We start from the raw sequence: 21,889 nt of genomic DNA on the forward strand, positions 1-21,889 counted from the left end.
AAAAGCCTATGGTAATGATGAGTTGCAATTAGACTGCACCCAATATTGGTCCACCCTTTAAGTCTAACTCCAATGAGCTTGGGTTTTAAGATTTAATTTAGGACTCCAATCATTTTATTGAGCAGTGAGGACGAATTTGGCGTGCAGTCTAATGCATTTGCACCTGGCACTAATTCACCAAGGGCTAGAAATTCAGTATCTCCCCAGTTGGGGCGCTAAATTAAAAAAAGTTGAAGAATTAGCGCCAGGCGTTAATCCTTCTGACCTCCCACTGAATTGATTGTTAGTGCTCGAAGAAAGAACTGGAGCGCTAAATCAAGCGCTAATCACCTAACTTAGGGCACTACACACAGAGAGCGGGGCGCTACCCGCAGAGTAATAACCAATTTCAGGTGCAGTCCAATCGGGATTCACCATTCACACTGGCTCCTTCCAGTTAAAGGGGAGGTTCAATCATTCTGCACAACCTCATTCTCAGCATTGCTGGCTCTGAAGGCGACCTCAAAGCAATTCAACAGCTACACCTCTTATCCTCATGGCTGATCCCAGTCCCAGGGAGAGAGCTCACTGGTTCAGCGACCAGGCATTGGAGGCATTGGTCACGGCAGTCGAATGAAGGAGGGCAGTTCCTTACCCGGCCACTAGCAGGAGGCCATTGCCCCAGGTCCTCAGGGCAATGTGGAGGGAAGTGGCCCAGGACGTCTCGGCCAGCAGTGTGGTCCTCAGGACTCTCACACAGTGTTGTGAAAAATTCAACGACCTCACTCGGGTGGTCAGGGCGAGTACATGCTTCAACAAGTCCTACATGCCAGCATCTGAACCTCAGTCTGTACACACTGCACAAACCATCACACCCCCACCACTCACCCACCAAGCATCTCCACCTACTCAAACTCACATCCACATCTCATGCCTTGCCTACCGTAACAGCTATTCAACTATGGCAGGCACATCTCCCAAACACATAGCTGCACACTCACTCACATACTTTCCTTTCTCTTGCAGGCCAAGCTGGGCCACAATAGGAGGGAGCAGGAACGAACAGGCGGGGGAGAAGCGGACATCGAACAGCTTACAGACCTTGAGGAGCGAGTGCTGAGAGTCATTGGGTGCCAGGTGGTGGGCACTGTGGCCGTTGGCGACGTCGGCACCCTTGGGGGCAACAATGGTATGTTCATCCCCTCTCCTTCTCTCATCCCACTTCCTCCTCACACCACAAGCCTTTCCCACTTTCCAGCTCATTATACTGTCTGCATTCCTCGCTTCCTTCCTGCCCCCCTGCCCTCACCTTAATGCGAGTCTTGTGCCTTTTATGCTTTCAGGTAATCAGCAACCAGATGACCAGTCTGCCCCTGAGCCTCCCAGTGAGAGCGAGGTGGGAGAAGAGGAGGAGGAAGAAAGCACTGCATCACTGCATGTCTCACCCGCAGGCACCACCTCAGATACTAGGACTAGGCGATCTTTAGAGGCAAGTTTAGTAGAGGGATCTGCACAGGGTGATGCACCGGGGATGAGCGGGCTGCAGCAAGGCCAGGGGGAAAGGGTAGCTCGGGGGCCAGCTCCCCGGCGGGTGAGTTCACACACGAGTTCTGCTGCACAGGACTCAGATGAGGATCTCGATGGGGAGGCATTCACAAGAAGGGTGATGGCCGTGCACACTGAGATGATGGGTGCAATGGCAAGGGTGCCCGAAAGCCTCTCGGCAATGGTAAGGAGCGAGGAGGAGTCCGCCTCCAACATTGCACAGAGCTCTGCGCACACCATGGAGCCCATCATTTCCTTTCTGCAGAAGATAGTGAATTCCCAGAGAGACCGTGCGAATCCAGACCTCATGCCTCCTGGGCCAGATGTCATGGGTGATGTGGCAGCTTCCATTGCAGCACAGGCAGAAGCCACCAACATCTTAGTGCTGTAATGCACTTAATCGTTGCTGTCATCGAGTCTTAGACTGCTCTCATGCAGTCTCAGCTTGATGCCACGCAAGCTCTGACTGCTGCTATCGTCGCTGGGTCCCCCACAGTCCACTGGGGATCTCATGGTGTCGCAGCAGGCCAGCAATCTGTGCTCCAGCAGATTGGTAGGGATGCTGAGGTGCTGCCCCGGGAGAGTGGCAGTGGGTCAGTGGAGCAGGAACCTGCTGTCTTCTCTCAAGATGACAGCATTCCTGCTCCCACCACTGCCACTCTGCCATTGCCCTTGTCGCTGTCTGTCATCCAGCCAGCCCAGACTGCTGCCGCCCAGCCTGAGGTGGTGCAGTGTACAGCCGGGCCTTCCAGGCTCAGAGCTGATCGAGGGCGCCCTGCAAGGCAATCTGTAGTCTCTGGCACCGACACTCAGCAGCCTTCCACCAGCTCTGCTGGAGCCACTGGGGACAGACTACATAGGAGCAGTAGATTAGGAAAGAGGACTGTAAAGAGGGAAAGTAAGGGTTTGCACAAGGGTGATTAGTTAATATTGTTGTATGTATGTGTTTGCTGAATGTTGATAAAATTTATTAATTGAATTTTGCAGATTTTGTGGTGTCTCTCATTTCAGCTTTGTGCTGTGATATGGCAAGTGAAATGGATGGAATGATAGGGATATGGTCAGCAAACGGGATGTGGGGTAGAATTTATTGGAACCGTAGTCTGATGAGGCGGTCACGGACCACCATTCCAGAAGGTCGATTGAGTGGCTGCCTCCTCCCTCGCTGCTGTTCCTCCTCTTGCTGCTCCTCCGCATCCTCCTCTTCTCCCTCTTCCTCCTCCTGAGCTGGTCCTGCTATGCCTGATGGCAATGTCTGGGCCCTCATGATGGCCAAGTTGTGCAGCATGCAGCACACCACCACAAAAAGGGACACCCGCTCAGCCGAGTACTGGAGGGCTCCTCCCGAGTGGTCAAGGCAGTGGAACCATTGCTTGAGCACCCCAATGGTCTGCTCGATGATGTTCCTGCTGACGGCATGGCTCTCATTATATGAGTGCTGGGCAGGAGTGTTGGGGATGCGGAGGGGAGCCATGAGCCAGGTGGAGATCGGATACCACTTGTCGTCGACCAGCCAGCTGTGAGCTTGATGTGGTGGCTGGAAGAGTGCTGGAACACCGGCCTGGCGCAGGATGAAGGCATCGTGGCTGCTGCCAGGATAGCAGGCATTGACAGTGAGGATTCGCTGTCTGTGGTCGCACACCAACTGGACATTAAGTGAGTGGCCACCTTTGCTTTAAATGGGGTGTGTGTATGTGTTATGTTTCTGAAAAATGTGAAAGAAGAAAAACTATTGGAAGTAGAGCACCTTTTCCCATTTAACTTCTGTTATGAATGACTCTTAACACCTACAAAAATGTCACTTGCCTCAATGCCATGAGGAAAATATGAGCCCCAGGTGCTTAGAATATGTTTTACTGGCTGCAAACCATAATTCATTTTTAGCAGAAGCAAAAAAGGTTATAAAAGAAATCAGTGAACCAGACCAGATGAGGAGATGTAAACAGTTCTTGAGCCTCTCAATATCATTTGTATGGAAATGCAGAAAAACATGATGTGGATCTTGAGGGTTTTAACATCCTTAAAATTGAAATCATGAAACAAGATTGACAAAGAACCATTTAGGAAAATGTCACTTTATTGTTTTAAGTTATCAGGTTTTAATGAACAGGAGATTGCTCACATGCATGGTAACAACAATTGTATGAGTCTCAGTACAAGTGGGACTGCTTGTCAGTGATTTAACATGGAATGTTAAATGAGAAATTAGAAAACACCGACAAGCACTTTACAATAATAGTTCCAGTAAGAGGGAACATCACTGTTTCATGTGCTTTTCTTTATGGATAAATATCAGCTTTTTTCCCCCCAAGAAATGCATACAAGTAACACAGTGACTCTTTACAGATTGCCCTGTAGAGATGTGCCCGACAGCAGAAACAGGTATCAAACAACTTCACCCTACGGCACTCTAAGCACAAATTAATGAGGTTTCTCAGTTACTTATGGAACGGTCACAAAATTTGGGGATTTTCTAACAATTACCTTTGAAGATAAATGCAACTGAAAATGGATCCATCTGTGGATAAGATTTTTAAAAGTAATTTGGATGAGTTATTGAAAGGAGACATGAATGTTCTGCTTCAAAATAAATTAGTTACATGCACACTACTTGACAACTTGCAACACCTTTCAGCATCATTGTGCATTCTAAGCAAATATAAAATTTCAGTGCAAACGCCATTATAGCTAAAGAAATAAACAAAACTTGGATGCATGAGGACCAAATCAAACCTCAGAACTGTAGTTCTAGAACTGCTTATGTGACATTATGGATAAGCTATTTAAAAGATCCAAATAATAGGGTAGGGTGAATGTGGATATTTGTGGTGCTATATTGGCGAATACCTTTATTATTTGTTGACTAAATATTAGTCCAGCACTAAGCACATTGACTATAGGTTTCTCATACTACTGATAACTTCACCTCAAAAATACTAAAACAGAACTAGAACCTCTATCACAGCAATGATTAAATATTTTTAAAATTCTCATTCACATCAAGGATAAAGTTACTATTGCTTAGCACAAAATAGCAATCATTCTTACCTTTCTCAAATAAACCACAGTATCCTCCTCGGATACAAAATGATTCATATTACATGATTAAGACAGTGGAACTAGACATGCCATATTTGCACAGATATTTGAAGAAACATACACCAGATAGGTTCTATTGTCACACAAATTCCCCAAAACATACAAATCCTTGGGGATACATCACCGGGCAACCTTTTTCCAGAATGTTTTACTTTTACTGTTCATTAGGTCTACTTTAAATAAAAGATGCTTGAACAAAATAATTGCTGGTTTTGTTAAAAGACAAAAAAAATTCATTTGATCTAATTGTACAAAGATTTTTTTTTATAAATCCCCTTCTGTTAACTATATGAAGTTCCTCTTTATTCAGCTGAGCACAGTTTGTTTTATATAAACAAGTCAAAAAAATTGGGCAGTGTATTGGAAAAGTATTCAGTCAAATTTGTGATTTGACACAAAGTTAGATAAAATATCAAACATTCACTTAGTCAAGAAATATGAAACAGTACATCCAAAAGTGTTTTACTGGATGAATAATTCCAGGTGCAGAGTGAGGAGTCTGATACATAGGAATTGGAACAAATCTCCAAGGTTTCTGATTTTTCTTAAACTCTGCAACATGACCTTTTATACCAAATTATTTTGAAATATGTCCAGAATTGAATTATTTTATTGTATTAAACCATTGCTGCAAAAGAGATATTTCATTGTGAATGGAGGAAAACTTCAAACTGCAGGATAGTATCTTGGAATGTTATTACGGGGCTTCGATCATATGTAAAAGTCACATTTTAAAGGGGCTTAGAAAGAATGCTTTGGCAAAGTGCAAGAATGTGACGGAGAATGTATAAGATCAGCAAAACTTCTTCATTGCAAGGATTTATGACACTTTTCAGCTGGGCTTTCCTTAAATGATTTTACTGGAGTGCACATCCTCAAAAATAAGGTATATTTTGTGCCTTTGCATAGTCCTATTTAAAGGGTGATGCCACTGAATTGTTAGTTGATATTGAACATACCTCATAACTACTTGGTACCAACATCTGGAGTGCACTTCCAGAAAAATAATGCATCTATTCATAACTGTAGAAATTAGGCAGTGTCTTGAATGAATAGACCGGGCTAGACCTCAAGGTCATCTGGTCGAGGCCTGCTACTCCCTCTGCTGCTGGCTCTACTGGGTGGTCTCTGCTCCGTGAGACCAATAGGCTGCAACTCAGTTACTGATGGTAGCTTTTGCATGGTTGGGCGCTCACCATGAAAATCAAATGTCTGCGCGTGGCAGTTGGAAATGGTGCTCCCAGCCTGACCAATCCTGTTTTGTTCGGTGCTGTAATTTGCCCAGTTCTGTTCATTAGCTTGCTTATTGTAGCTTCTGCAGGAGGACATATTCCGGTCCCCAGTAGCAAGCTTGTATCCAGGAGGGGACATCGGAGCAGTTGGTGGGGAGCCCCCATTATAATAGGCATACTTCGAAGAGGAGCAGTCTTTGAGAGGATTCAAGCCCATTTTTTGAGAACCCTGAAATAAATGACTATTTTGTTTAACACGATCTGCTAAATTTTTGAAGATAATGTAGAACAGCTCTGCCACGTTCAGCATAGCTGACACAACGGATACCACCAACATGAATATGATAAAGATGGTCTTCTCTGTGGGTCGTGAGAGGAAGCAGTCTACTTTGTGTGGGCATGGATACCTCTCACAAGTGTAAATAGCATCCAGCATGAATTTGAAACCATAAATGCACCACTGAACTAACATAAAAGTCACTTCAAAAATGATTTTAAAGACTATACTGACTGCGTAAGTATGCAAGAGAGATCCTTTAATTTTAATTCTGCCTTGCTCCTCCACACCATACTTGATTTTCTTTAGTTCCAATTTTTTCAAGGACAAGCCCACATCTTCACCTTCTTCTTGGAGTAGCTTTAAATGTTTTTCTTTCCTAGATATTCTTTTCTCTTTATGAGAGATGAGAAAGACATGGGCTAGGTAGATCAGAGTGGGTGTTGAGACAAAAATAATCTGAAGGACCCAGAGTCGAATGTGGGAGATAGGGAAGGATTTGTCATAGCAGACATTATCACAACCTGGCTGCAGAGTGTTGCATTTGAACGCAGATTGTTCATCACTCCAGGCAGATTCTACTGCAGTCCCCAGCACAAGGAGACGAAAGATGAAGAGCACAGAGAGCCATAGTTTTCCTCCTGGAGTCAAATGAGACTGTGCTTTATCCAGAAGTTTTCCCAAAGCACTCCAGTCACCCATCCTGCTTTAACCTTAGCTGTAAAAATATGACAACAATTGTGTCAGAAGAATTCAAAGTTGCTTAAGATTTTTGTTCATTTTAAAACAAAGCTTACTTTACATTTATGTACTTTCTTTAATAATGCTCTTAGCTGAGAGCTACTGGTGTTACCAATTCTTTTACTACAACAGTGCAGTGTCCCAAAACCCCATTTAACTTCAATGATATTCTATGTACATAACCATTTTAATACACTACAGAATAAAAATTATGGCTAAGACTAATTATGTCAGATCAAATAAATCAATATTTTAAGACAGTAGTTTTAGTGCATGGTCTTTTAAGATCAAATACAATAATTACAATAATTTATAAATCACATCACACTGTAAATAGTTGGAGACTCTTCAATATGTCTAATCAATTAACAATGAAATAAAATGCAATAGGATAATGTTCTTAATGTTTTGATAAGTATATGTAATGATGTTAATGTCTAGCCAACTGACTGATTTTAAATGGTGCAGTACGCTAACAAGTTTTCGTGTTTGTGCCATTTCATATTCAGGAAGGAAAACCGCCCGATGATGCACTGATGAATTTTGGTAGACATTCACTTGTAAGCAAATGAAAGGGTTTGCAAAACACTTTCATGGAGGTGGCCCTCTTTTAGTCTTTACAACTACTTCATTATTATGTCAAAAATAACTGTTAGAATCAAATCAAGCTTCCTCTGATAAATAACCAGACTTAACATTAAATGTGAAAACAGATAACATGCTTTCCTATAAAGCTCAATATGCACAAATGATTTCATTGAAAGTTTTGCAGCATACTGTAATCAGAGAGCCAGTATCTGCCAATGCACTTTATTATGGTTATGTTTATGTTAATGTATTACAAGCCAAATGTATGTTGAATGTTTAAATGTCTTAATCTAAATGTACATTCTCGGGAGCCGCAAGCCTACATTTCGTTGTACTGCACTTGTGCACTAACAATGACAATAAAAGTTGATTTGATTTTTTTATGGAGAGAAAATAACTTGTCCTGCAGCAGCCCTTCCTAGTTTGATATAAAAACATATCAGAATTTAACCAGACACCTCAATCATTACAGCACTGGCATTCAACTGAAAAATGTACCTTTAGAGCTGATTTTGAGACAATCAGAAGACAACTGGGGGCGATTTTGTGACTGGGGATGCTTTGGAGGCGGGGCTGCTGCTTGTCGGGGTCGATGTCCCACCTCCAACAACTTCTGGCCAACCCACGCTATTTTCCCTTGATTGAGCTTGTTAAGCCCGCCCAGTGGGCTTAGCAGGCCAATTAAGGGAAAGCCGGTTGCAGAGAACGTCAACGTATGACATGTCATCTTCCAAAAAATTTTGACAAATGAATTGTCATCATTTGACAGCTCTGTGAAGCTGTCAAACAGTGACATTCTCTGCAGTTTGATGAGGTCTTGCATACAAGACCTCATCAACCTTCTTTCTTTTACAGAATTGAGCTGGTTGTTGCATATGAGAATGCAACGGCCATCTCTCATCTGCAACTCAGAGATCCGTGAGTCTCCGCATACAAACCAACTGAAGCCTGCAGGAAGAAACAAAGGTAAGTACACTTTTAAAAACACTTTGCACTTATCTCAGATACTCACCTCTACACTCTTGCACCCATCACTTACCTTCACACCAACTTTTGCAGCCCCCCCCCCACCGACACCCACAGACCCAGTACTCAACTCGCTGAGCTGGCAAGTTTTGGAGCCTTCCGGAAGCCCGCACTTGTGAGGGCAAAAGGGGGATAATCCTATTTTTTGCCTGTTAACTACCTGCTAACAGGCAGTTAATAGGCTTTAATCCCTTCCCGCCTCCAAGGAGACGTCACACGGCGTGGGATGGCTACCCACCTCCTGGGAAGATGGCATGGAGGCGGGTTGAGGGCAGGTTGGGCACCCGCCCCCAAAATCTGCCATTTCCCGGCAGTCCCGCCTCCCCAGGGCTGGCAAAATCACCTCCGCTAGCATGGGGTCCCACTTTGGAAAGCACAGGAACTAGGTAAGCAAAGTGTATTTAATTTTACGAAAAGAAAGGTAATAAAGAATAATTTGAATATTAGTGAGATATTAGGAAAAATTAAAAAATTAAAAAAGCAGGAAAATGGTCACATGATATTGAGGACAAAGGATGCCGGGTATGGTAGCATAGTGGTTATGTTACTGGGCTAGTAATTCAGAGGCCTGGCCTAATGATCCGGAGACGTGAGTTCAAATCCCACCACGGCAGCTGGGGAATTCAAATTCAGTTAAGTAAATAAAAATCTAAAATTAAAAGCTTGTATCAGTAATGTTGACCAGGAAACTACTGGATTGTCATAAAAATCCATCTGCTTCACTAATGTCCTTTAGAGAAGGAAATCTGCCATCCTTACCTGGTCTGGCCTATATGTAACTCCAGACCCACAGCAATGTGGTTGACTCTTAACTGCCGCTGAAATGGCCTAGAAATTCACTCTCTTGTATCAAGCCACTACGAAAAGCTACAATAAGAATAAAACCAGACCACTGAGGCACTGACAAAAGGCACACACAGCCCAATCGACCCTGCAAAGTCCTTCTAACTAACATCTGGGGATTTGTGCCAAAAATGGGCGACCTGTCCCACAGACCAGTCAAGAAACAGCCTGACATCGTCATACTCACAGAACAGTTCAGCCAATGTCCCAGACTCCTCCAGCACAATCCCTGTGTATGGCCTGTCCCACCAGCTGGACAGACCCACCAGGGGTGGTGGCACAGTGGTATACAGTCAGGAGGGAGTGGCCCTGGGAGTCCTCAACATTGACTCTGGACACCATGAAGTCTCATGGCTTCAGGTCAAACATGGGCAATGAAACCTCCCGCTGATTACCACCTACCACCATCCCTCAGCTGATGTATCAGTACTCCTCCATGTTAAACACCACTTGGAAGAAACACTGAGGGCAGCAAGGGTACAGAATGTACTCTGGGTGGAGGACTTCAATGTCAATCACCAAGAGTGGTTTGGTAGTACACTACTGACTGAGCTGGTCGAGTCCTGAAGGACAGAACTGCCAGTCTGGGCCTGCGACAGGTGGAGAGACAACCAACATGAGGGAAAAACTTACTTTACCTCGTCCTCACCGATCTACCTGCCACAGATGGATCTGTCGATGACAGTATTGGTAGGAGTGATCACCACACAGTCCTTGTGGAGACAAAGTCTTGTCTCAAAACTGCAGACACCATCGTGTTATGTGGCACTAACACTGTGCTAAATGGGATAGATTCAGAATAGATCTAGCAGCTCAAAACTGGGTATTGTATTCCACCACAATCTGTAACCTCACCATTACAATCAAGCCAGGGGACCAAGCCTGGTTCAATGAGGAGTGTGGAAGAGCATGGCCGGAGCAGCACCAGGCATACCTAAAAATGTGCCAACCTGGGGAAGCTACAACACAGGACTACATGCATGATAAACTGCGGAAGCAACATGCTATAGACAGAGCTAAGAGATCCCACAACCAACCGATCAGATAAAAGCTCTACAGTCCTGCCACATCCAGTCATGAATGGTGGTGGACCATTAAACAACTAATGGAAAGATGAGGTTCCATGAACATCCCCATCCTCAACGATGACGTAGCCCAGCACGTGAGTGCAAAACACAAGGCTGAAGCATTTGCAAATATCTTCAGCCAGAAGTGCTGAGTGGATGATCCATCTTGGCCTCCTCCTGAGGTCCCCACCATCAAATAAGCTAGTCTTCAGTCAATTCGGTTCACTCCATGTGAAATCAAGAAATGGCTGAGAGAACTGGATATAGCAAAGGCTATGGGCCCGACAACTTCCTGGCTGTTGTGCTGAAGACTTGTGCTCCAGAACTAGCCATGCCTCTAGCCAAGCTGTTCCAGTACAGCTATAACACTGGCTACTTCATCAATGAACTTCCCTCCATCATAAGGTCAGAAGTGGGAATGTTCGCTAATGATTGCACAGTGTTTGGTTCCATTTGCAACTCCTCAGATAATGAAGCAGTCCATGCCCCCATGCAGCAAGACCTGGATAACATTCAGGCTTGGGCTGATAAGTGGCAAGTAACATTCAAACCACACAAGTGCCAGGCAATAACTATCTCCAACAAGTGAGAGTCTAACCACCGCCCCTTGATATTCAACAGCATAACCATCGCCAAATCCCCATCAACATCCTAGTGGTCACCATTGACCAGAAACTTAACTGGACCAGCCACATAAATACTGTGGCTACAAGGGTGTCAGAGGCTGGGTATTCTGCGGCGAGTGTCTCACCTTCTGACTCCCCAAAGCCTTTCCACCATATACAAGGCACAAGTCAGAAGTGCAATGGAATACTCTCCACTTGCCTGGATGAGTGCTGCTCCAACACTCAAGAAGCTCGACAACATCCAGGACAAAGCAAATCGCTGGATTCGCGCCCCATAGAGTCATAACGGCACAGAAGGAGGCCATTCAGCCCATCGAGTCCATGCCGGCTCTCTGTGGAACAATCCAGTCAGTCCCATTCCCCCGCTCTATCCCCGTAGCCCTGCAAGTTTATTTCCCTCAAGTGCCTATCCAGTCTCCCCTTGAAAACATTGAGTGTTTCCGCTTCCACCACTTCCATCGGCTGCGAATTCCAGGTCCTCACCACTCGCTGTGTAAAAAAGTTTTCCCTCACATCCCCCCTGCATCTCTTGCCCAAAACCTTAAATCTGTGTCCCCTAGCCCTTGTACCATCAACTACCATCTACCACCTTAAACATTTATTCCCTCCACCATCGGCGCACTGTGGCTGCAGTACCATCTACAAGATGCACTGCAGCAACTCGCCAAGGCTTCTTCGACAGTACCTCCCAAACCCGTGACCTCGAGAAGGACAAGGGCAGCAAGCGCATGGGAACACCACCACCTGCAAGTCACACATCATCCTGACTTGGAAATATATCGGCGATCCTTTATCGTCACTGGGTCAAAATCCTGGAACCCCCTCCCTAACAGCACTGTGGGAGTACCTTCACCACACGGACTGCTGCGGTTCAAGGCGGCGGCTCACCACCACCTTCTCAAGGGCAACTAGGAATGGGCAATAAATGCTGGCCTGGTCAGCGACACTCACATCCCATGAATGAATTTTAAAAAAGAAATAGTTATGTTAAAATTTTACATTTTTGAACTGTTTATTTTTGTAGCATAATAATATTATACAAATAAAGCTACTCTTGACATTTGTTTTGAAGAAATAGCATCCAATTTCTGTGGATGTGTTGGTAGTCTAAGGGTTAAATAGCATCAATTGGGCATGAAGCAGAATAAAATAATGAAGTGCTTTCCTGATGTATCAGCTGGCTAATCCAGGGAGTAGATGACCCATGCAAACCAAGGAAGGTTTTAGTTTCTATCCCATCTGCACTGAGTTAGCTGATCTCAGCTCAGCTTGTGGGGGGGGGCAGCAGGGTTTTTATTTAACCTCAGCACCTGGGGGAGGAGGGGGGAAATGAATTTAAAAATCTGGCAGGGTTCCCACTTCTAATTACTATACAGTGATCGCAGCTGGAAATGCATGGTTTGATATGTAGGGTGAGGGCAAAATGGGGCTCAGCCTGAAATGTTACTTCCCTTTCTATTGTCAAATAGCTTCGGTCACTCACCATCTAGGCTTACATATAAAGAATGCCTATTTGGGTGATGTACTGGAGGGAGATGGTGCAAGTGGAACTCTACCCCAGTAAATGGTCAACACCTTCAGAGAAGAGCAGGGAAGGGGACAAATTTGGTAGAAAAAGGAGGAAATAATTATTTTTTTTAAACTTTTGTGCACCATAATTTTATTATCTCTTTCAAGTATTTTCTTGGGAAGATGGAATAATTAGATCTTTTGGAAATATAATGGGGGGAGGTTTTACAGGAAGGAGCGACTGGGTTTGGGAGCAGGTGGGTGTTAAAAGCGCTGAAATTGACAACGCGGCGGGAAGCCACCTCGAACCCACCGACCTCCGCATTTAACTGGAGCGCGTTCGACTGCATGCGAGAAACCCCCTTGGGGGAGGCGGATTGCTAATTTAAATATATTAAGAGCTTTTTTAATAGGCATTTTAAACTTTAACTGTGGGTGCACGGGTTTCTTGGGCTTCCTGGACCTCGCCAGTGAAAGCAAGGCGAGAGTACAGCGCCAATTGAGGGGGCTGAACAAAAGACAAGCAAAACGTCCTGTAAATACTGAGACTTCTCACCTGCTTCCTTGCCTAAGTGAAAGGCTTTTGCTCACAATACTTTTCCACATGTTTGCTTTCAGTACTTTGGAGGTGACTTTCACTATTTTGGAGGTTTGTGTGTCCGATCTCCGCTTTATATCAAATCAGCATGGGTGCTGCTTATGCTGTTTCACCTTGGACCTCAGATAAGGACCAAGATGAGCAGCAGCAGCAACAACAACAGCAGGATCAGCAGCAGCCTTCTCCTCACAGACCTGCCGCTCCACAGGAGAGAGGGGGCAAGCTCAGAGGTGCATCTCGCAGGAGGCGATACCCCTAACACAGGGTACATAGGCAGAGGATCAGCTTCCTGGACATGTCTGAACAGCAATGCCTCAAGAGGCTCAGGGTATCGCGTCAGGTCTTGGCAAACATTTGCATCCTGCTGGAACAAGACCTGCTGCCAAGTGGCCCTGGTGACCACGCTTTACCAGTGACTGTCAAAGTGACCGCCACCCTCAACTTTTTCGCCTCAGGCTCCTTCCAGGGATCTTTAGGAGACACCGATGAAGCTAGTCAGAATGAGCGTGTGCTTGTGGCTCTGGCTGGCTTCCCACAGGTGCAAGCCATCATCGAGTGCACACATGTGCCCATCAAGGCACACCCAAATCACCCAGGAGTGTTTGTGAACTGTAAGGGCTTCCACTCCATCAATGTGTAGCTCGTCTGCAACCACAAAATGATAATTATGCGGGTGTGTGCAAAATTCCCAGGAAGCTGCCATGATGCATTCATCCTGCACCAGTCCACCCTCCCTCAACTCTTTGCACCTCCGAAGCTGACTGCTCGGAGATAAGAGCTATCCACTTAACACATGGCAGATGACACCCATGAGGAGCCTAAGCAATGAGGCCCAAGAGCATTACAGTCAAAGCCATATGATGTTGAGATGTATCATTGAGCAAGCCATCAAGATGCTGAAGATGCGCTTCAGGTGCCTAGACGGATCTGGAGGCGCCCTTCAGTAGGCACCAGCCAGGATCTCCAGAATAATCGTGGTGCGCTGCGCTCTGCACAACACAGCGCAGCAGCGAGAATTGGAGCTGCAGGAGGAGCAAGGCGCAGAGAGCAGTGCCTCTTCAGAGGAGGAGGAGGAAGAGGATCGTCATGTGGCCACAGCACCAGCAGTGGTGCACATTGCTGCCTGGGATGGCCTCATAATGGCAAGATTTAGTTAGGTTGCAACACTGCACTCATCTGGCAGCTACATTCTGAACCCACTTGCACCCCACCCCACACCACCTTCCCCAGCACAAAGCAGTCCTGCAATCAACAAAGCATCCCTTTCACAGACACCCATTGCTCAGACGAAAGTTGTCTTACCATTCATCAGAAGAGAGAAGGCAACTTTCAGGCAACACAAAAATGGGCACGATGGGAAAGTGTTGCAAAGAAATAATTTTATGTGCCTCAAAATTTAACCATAAACTTAATAATGTAACAATGTATAACACACCCTTGTGCATACCATTGTGCAACTACAAATCTTTTATCTCCTTCTCCTACTACTCCTACGCCATGCAACCCCTGTGGCTTGAGCAGAGGTAGAGGCTGCTCACATCCCTGCTCTGACTGCTGAGATGCACTTGGCCAACCTCCTCTGGGTTTTGGAGCCCATAAGGGCCCCATCAAAGACTGTTCCTCCTGCATCTGTGCAGGGGCAGACTCGGCCATTGGGAGACGAGGCAGCATGTGGGGCACTGACTGAGGTGGGGGAGGAGCAACGGGTGAGAAGTGGAAGTATTTTGAGCTGAGTCCCCACTTCCATGTCCCCAATCTCCATCATCCCTCTCATGACCCACCCGCACTTCCTGTTAGCAATGAACCAGGGAGCACTTTGCTGCACATCGGTGGGGTGCTGAATGGCCAAGGCTAGGTTTTGATTAATCCTATTTAAGGTCGCATTCAGAGTGTGCAAGCCATTGGTGAGGGCCAACATGCACCCACTTGACTGCCACATTTGATGCTCCATGCAGGTGGCCACTCTTTCCATGGACAAACACATCATAGCAAAGGCCTGCGACATCATGCCACTCATGTTTGAGATGGACTCCTCCATTCTCTCTGCAAGCATGGACAGTGCAGCTAGAAAGCCTGCCAGAACCTCGCACATATTTTGCTACTGCTCCAGAAGTATCCTCATCATCGACGGCCCCTAAGGTTCAGCATCTGCATCCAGCTGAGCAGAGCTTGGAGTGTCCTGCACCCTCTGACAGGGACTCTTCACTGCTGTCCCTGTCTCCACCATCTGCTCTTGTTCACTTGTGATGTGTGAGACACCAGGTGACAACACAACTATCTGCCTACTGGTCCCACCAACGTGTGTGTATCTGCACTGGTGCATAGTTTGCATGATGGTGCACCCTCAGAGTTAGCGGCCTCCTCTGAGGATTCATCGTTGTCCTCCGGCACCACCTCCTGCGGGACACTTGATGGGCCTGTGGGAGATTAAAGATATGAATTAGAACTGTAATGGTAAGAATGTTTTAAGTGAACATTATGCACATGATCATGTTTCACTGACTGTTGACATCAAGTCAACATGAGTGAGTGTTGTATGCCATGTGGCTGTGTAATATTTAATTATGTCACCAGGTAGCTGGGAGGCCCCAATCTCTCCATCTCCGATCGCCAGGCATGCCAACATTTGTCTTATCTCCAGCACATCCCCCTCTACAGCTGTCAGTGTGGCGATGGCTGGAGGGCCACCTCTGGTTCTCTGCCTCTCCCTGGTATTCTGTGCTTTCTTCTCCTGTAAGGAGGGAAACAAGAGATCTTTGAGTGAGAGTCATGGAATGTGTGGAATGGATGGATGGACATCATTTGTTGAGGGTGACTATGAGGGAGAGGCATAATATTGCATTAAGATGAGGGTGAGTGTCAGTGGTGGATGGTCAGATGGGGATGTGAGGAAATCCATAGACACCAGCAAGGTAAGTTGGTGTGAGGAGTGATGTGCTGAAGTAGGCTTGGGAAGGCAGAGTGAGAAGGTTGGGGTGACATACACATCAGCACGTAGTTCAATGTGCCATTGTACTCACTTTTTCTGCCCTCATTAGGTCATTAAACTGCTTCCGGCACTGTATCCAGGAGCATGGCACCACACTCCTGCTGCTGGCCTCCTCAGCAATCTCCAGCTATGCCTTCTTAGTCTCTGAGGTCGGATTCTTCCTCCCATCAGCAGGGAATAGTATTTCCCTGCGGGCCCTGATACACTGCAGCATCAGCTCTATGGAGGCATCATTGAATCGAGGCACGGCCTCGGCACGTTGCGAGTCCATCCTTGCATCCTCTGTTTCCCCCACCTCCACAATGCTTTAACTGTCATCTTTGCTGTTTTCCTTTAAATGCTTCAGCTGAAATAGACCCATGCGTGTCGTCATCACGCCCACTCGCTCTAATTGGCCAGGAAACCCAGAAGTCCCAGTGGCTGGGATAAAAAGCCACTGACAGATGCGCTGCAGTTACTTCTGGGTTTCCCACCCGCTACCCGGTGCCTGCTCCCCCGCTCCCAGTGGGCCTCCAGGTAAAAATTCCAGCTAACATGTTTCCTTTCTGTAGATAACAGAGACAATATAAATTCTGGGATAATCACAGGAATTTAAGACTAGGTACAAATCATGCTTATCAGGTCTTGTCCGGGCACAGTGACAAGATTAAGGGTGTTTTATCGTTAGAATTAAGTCTAAATTTTAATCTTGTCAACTTTTATTACTACACCTGATGTTCTGGAATTTTCACATCAAATGGGTAATGCCATTTATTTGATTGCAGTGTTTAATCTGCATTAGTACAATTAATGTTCTGGACATTCAAACCAATGCATAAATCTAACCCTATCACAAGAATCCATTCTTAGATTTTGACTGCTGAATCTAAAATTCTGGTAACATGCACAGCTAGAGTCATAGAGTCATAGAGTTATACAGCACAGAAAGAGGCCCTTCGGCCCATCTTGTCTGTGCCAGCCATCAAGCCCTGTCTATTCTAATCCCATTTTCCAGCACTTGGTCCGTAGCCTTGTATGCTACGGCGTTTCAAGTGCTCATCTAAATGCTTCTTGAATGTTGTGAGGGTTCCTGTAACTATGATATAACCGAGGACAATGTTGAAAGTGAAATAATTTACTATTACATAAAATTATTTTAGATAATCCAGATTTATATTAGCAAAAGTGTCAGCCTTAACTCATTGGTAGTACTCTCGTTATTGAGTCAGAGGTCATGGTTCAAGCCCCACTCCAGAGACTTGAACACATAAATTAGGCTGACACTTCAGTACAGTACTGAAAGAGTGCTGCACTGTCAGAGTTGACGTCTTTCAGATGAGACGTTAAGCCAAGGCTCTATCTGCTCTCTCCGGTGGATGTAAAAATAATCCCATTTCAAGAAGAGCCGGGGAGTTCTCCGAGTGTCCTGGTTAACATTTATTCCTCAGCCAACACGGCAAAAGCAGATTGGGGGTAACTTTCAACATGGGCAGGGCAGAAAATTGGTGGTAATGGATCAGCCACCCATAATACGCCCTGTCCAAAATCGGCAGTGTGTATAACGGGTGTCCCATCCACTACCACCAGTTTTCCGTTCCTACCAAAGTTCAAAATTACCCCCATTAACTGGTTATTTATCTCACTGGTGCTTGTGCAAATTGGCTGCCTTGTATGTCTGCATTACAACAGTAACTACACTTCAGAAGTACTTAATGGTGCTATATAAATGCACATTTATTTTCTTTCTCTCTTATCTTTCAATAGAACATGCATTATAGTTTGTAAATTGTCCTTTTTTCCTCTAGGCTTACTTTGTCTCCCAGAAATCTCCATTCCTCTGACTCCAACCTCTTGTGCAGCCATCCCTTCCTCCCTTTGTCCCACCATTTTGGCGGCTGCGCCTTCAACCGCCTAAGTCCTACTTCATGAATTGCCTCTGTAAACCCCTCCACCTACCTCTCCTCCTTTATGACTCCACCCTAAAACCCACATTTTTCACCAAGTTTTTTGTCATTTCTCCTAAGCTCTCCTGCTTCAGTTTGGTGTGTGTTTCTCCTCATGACTCTGTGAAGCGCCTTGGAATATGTTTCTATGTTAAAGGCACTATTTAAATGCAAGTTGTTGTTCTCTGACTTTAGCCAAGGTGCTGCTGATGAATGATGAGTTAGAAGTGCTGGACACCCTCTGGGCTCCCATTCAAATGACTATTTTTCAATTGTTAATTTCAACAGTCAATCTAGCAGGTTATTTTGTAGTGGGAGACATCGCATTCAAAGTAGACATTGTACTTACTAATGTCAAATGTTGGAAAGTGTAAACAACAGCAATCAGTAGTGGGAGCCCTGGCTCATTTATTCTTCTTTCTGGCCAGTAATGTTGACACCAATTGTACCACTGTACCATCACACCAGCTGAGATCAACAAACTCAACTCAAGACCAGGGTTCTTTCCAGCCCAAATGTCTGTGGGACATGCATTTGCCAATTAAGCCGTTGGGGATGTCTTAAGGTGGTAATTTTCTAATTAAAATAGTACATCGGGAAACTGAACAAAACTGACCATTTGACCTGTAGGCACAGTAAAACAATAATGATAATGTACTTGTGGTTCATGTAGTATGGCAGATAAAGTCTGACAGGATTAAACATCAAGTTTTAAAGATGTTTCATAAGAGATTTCTTCAGATTTTTCAAATTTGCTGGAAAAGTTATGTGGGCTGAAGTGAATGATGAGTTTGTATTTGAAATGAACAAATCTATTTCTATCTGAGGAGCTATACTATCCATGCAAGTTCCTAACCAGAATAGGTTCAATAGGCAAATAGAAGTTCAGTAGAAATTTATAATCACAAGTCATTTGGTGTAAATGCAATGTTCAAATGCAGAAAAATTATGGTCAGGAAGGGCGGTTGCTGCATGTTCTTTGCTGAAAGAATTTCATGTTAAGTGTGATTCATGCACATAACTATGAGGTGCCAGACTGACTAAGACGTTTGGCTGAATTCATGATGCAAAAATGAAGGAATCATTGCAGAAAGTCTATGGCTACTATAAAGTTGTTTGTCATGATAGCTAATATGTCTATCGTGTAATTGAACATATTTTCTTAATAAAAGACTTTGTGCAATTAACTTTTTGGCTGTAAATTCAAATATGAATTGGTAATAAATTATATTGTATTTTCACAAACTGACAGAGGAAACTTCCGAACATCCTACAACAGCAACCTTGAAGGGAAAAAAATATGTAAAACTTAACACCCCTCCCCCTTTATTTGGCAAACCAGGAATCTCTTCATATATTCATTGGTGCTTTCAAATATGATGGCAGTAAACCAGAGCTTTAGTGCCAACTTACAGGAAGGTCCTGCGTCAAATAAGATGCTGTTTTATAGAGGCATGACATTCCTCTCTACATAAAGGGTACTTAGGAGAGAATTATAAGAACTATTCAATAAATGTATGTTTTAAAGAGTCGTCAAAACACTCCTGATTGAATTACAGTATTTTATTTTGATGTTTACATACTTTGGGAATTTTTAGTTCAAAATTGTAATTCAATGCCTTCTCCTGCTGCAAAGTTTACCGTCTGCGATGTCTTAACCAAATCTTGCTCCTGGTTTATTCAATAATCATCGTGTTCTCTCCTCTCGAACAAGCGACCAGCCTGTATCTACCCTGAAGTACATTGTTAAAACACTCCTGTCAACAGGAGCATTCTGAAATTCCGATTTGGTTTCTTTGTTATTCAAATACTACTGATTTGAAAAGATGCAAGTGTACAATAAGTGCTGTAATTAAAATCGAATGACCAGGAGTCGGTGCCCGATACCAGAATGTAATCATTTAATTTATACAATAATTTACCAACATATGCAGTATTATAAAGTGTTTTCCAATAAGTGGCCTATTCTTTTAAAGAATAACACCTTTTGAGTTCATACAAAAACAAGCTCAGCGACTTTGATATATTTTTCAAAAGCAAAATGCAGAGTTTTACAATCTGCGCCTAACCCTATGTGATGTCCCTCTAGGTGAAGTCCCCCTCACTCCCCCTCCTCCACACCTTCTTTGGTCTGTCTTGGATTCTGAAGTTAAGTCCGCGCTGGCCGTTTACTAAGGTTAAATCATCCAAGGCCTGCCTGACACTACTGATCATAATGTGCTTTGTATTCCTTTGCACACTAGTATGTAGGTAATACAATAAGTACACAATCATTCGGGTAATTTGAATAATGGTTATTTTATCTATTTCTTTGTGAACGCACTAAAATAACTGGGGCTTCATAAACACACAGCGGTCAACCCTTTGAAAATGAGATTTTCTTCTTTGAATGCATCACTTCACTGAAATGGCTTAACACAATGAAGTAAAGCACCTGCTGACCGCCTCTCCGCTGGGACCCGGAGACATTTCACTTCAGTGCAAGTGACAAATTGGAACACTTCGTCTCACCGAGGTTTTCTTGTTCAGCGGTGGTGGGGGTTGTGGGACTGGTAGTATAGATAAGGATGCCAGCTAATATTGTCAATCTAAACTAAAGCGGCTGGTTAGCACATAAGGACAGTAAAGGTAGTTTAAGATGAGAAAGCTGCGTTTTCAAAGTTTACATGAGTACCGCAGAGAGTGAAGCGAATTCATACTGACATTAAAAAATCCGTTGATGCAACGATGCTGCAACTGTTTCAAGGTGGCAGGAAACAGCACACTAAATTTAAAGAAGTCACATCCGTCCCCTTTCTCTCTTCTCAACACACACGCGTTCGTTGGGATGAGTGAATACTGAATAAGTGTTGTAAATTCAAGACTGTGGGAAGATTAACAGTCTGAGTTGAGAAGTGATACACTTTATTCTTTATCTACATATGTCAAGACCCGCTTGTACAGCCGGAGAGCAGCCTGTTGTACATTTCACTTCAACATTCCTGTAATATCTGGTGTGCAGAGCCGTTTTCAAACTATTCATCTCTACTAAAAAGAATGGTATCACTTTAAAACACACGCTAATTGGACTAGAAAGAGTTACTTTCAATAGTTTGTACACTTTGCTGTTCAGACCCACAGCGGTGGAGCTAAACTCCAGCAACTTGTATTTAAAAAAAGTTTTACAACTTACCAACAGAGTCTCAGGAGAAAGCGTTGAAGATGATTCAAATTGGTCAGATCGGAAGGAGTAATAATAATCAGCCGAGTCCTTGATCGTTGCTCCACTTCTAGGTGAAGAGGGACCCTTTCTCCAGCCTGTGCAATCACTGCTGGCCGATTTAAAGCTCTTTTAGCTCAAAAAAGTTTTTAGTCACCTGACTCTGACGTCACGGGTTCCGCTGAATTCTCTGAAAGTTTCAAGGATTCAGCGGCCGGTTGTCACTTTACCTCAGGGCTGGTCCCGGAATTGGCCCTGGCTGGCAGCCTGCGCCTGTCCCAGCTGGGACCAGAGAACTTTTATATATAGCAGTCGTTACCAGTGCAGCCCACAGTGTGATCGTGGAAGCTGTTAAACATATTTTCAAAACGTTAACGCTGTGATTCATTGGATGTACATTGTTTTCTTCACGGTTCGGAATGTTTTCCACTCTAACCCAACATTTACTTCAAACAAATGTAAAGAATAAAGTGCATCAACTATTAAAGTACACGTGGGTTATTTGCTCTGATTTCTCATCAAATGATTTCTAAATCTTCAAAACCACCTAATGTTACAGGACGTCTGGTGGATATGTTTAATAATATACGGTTTTCCAACATTTTCTGCTTTTATTTCAGATTTCCAGCATCCGCAGTGTTTTTCTTTT

At 44.4% G+C, this 21,889-nt stretch overlaps 1 protein-coding gene across 1 annotated transcript; it reads right to left on the minus strand.

The window, feature by feature from the left end:
• Nucleotides 1-3,583: 3,583 nt before the first annotated feature.
• Nucleotides 3,584-21,460, minus strand: gja1b (gap junction protein alpha 1b). The gene is made up of 2 exons (XM_085997290.1): nucleotides 21,214-21,460; nucleotides 3,584-6,850 (listed from the first exon to the last, which is right to left on the minus strand). Exon 2 carries the CDS (start codon nucleotides 6,832-6,834, stop codon nucleotides 5,686-5,688), a length of 1,149 nt encoding a protein of 382 aa, XP_085853416.1. The 5' UTR covers nucleotides 6,835-6,850; nucleotides 21,214-21,460; the 3' UTR covers nucleotides 3,584-5,685.
• Nucleotides 21,461-21,889: the final 429 nt, after the last annotated feature.

The sequence above is a fragment of the Somniosus microcephalus genome, chromosome 9 (genome assembly GCF_052327205.1).
Source record: "Somniosus microcephalus isolate GS21.2 chromosome 9, FLI_Smic_1.0, whole genome shotgun sequence".
NCBI classification, from domain to species: Eukaryota; Metazoa; Chordata; class Chondrichthyes; order Squaliformes; family Somniosidae; genus Somniosus; species Somniosus microcephalus.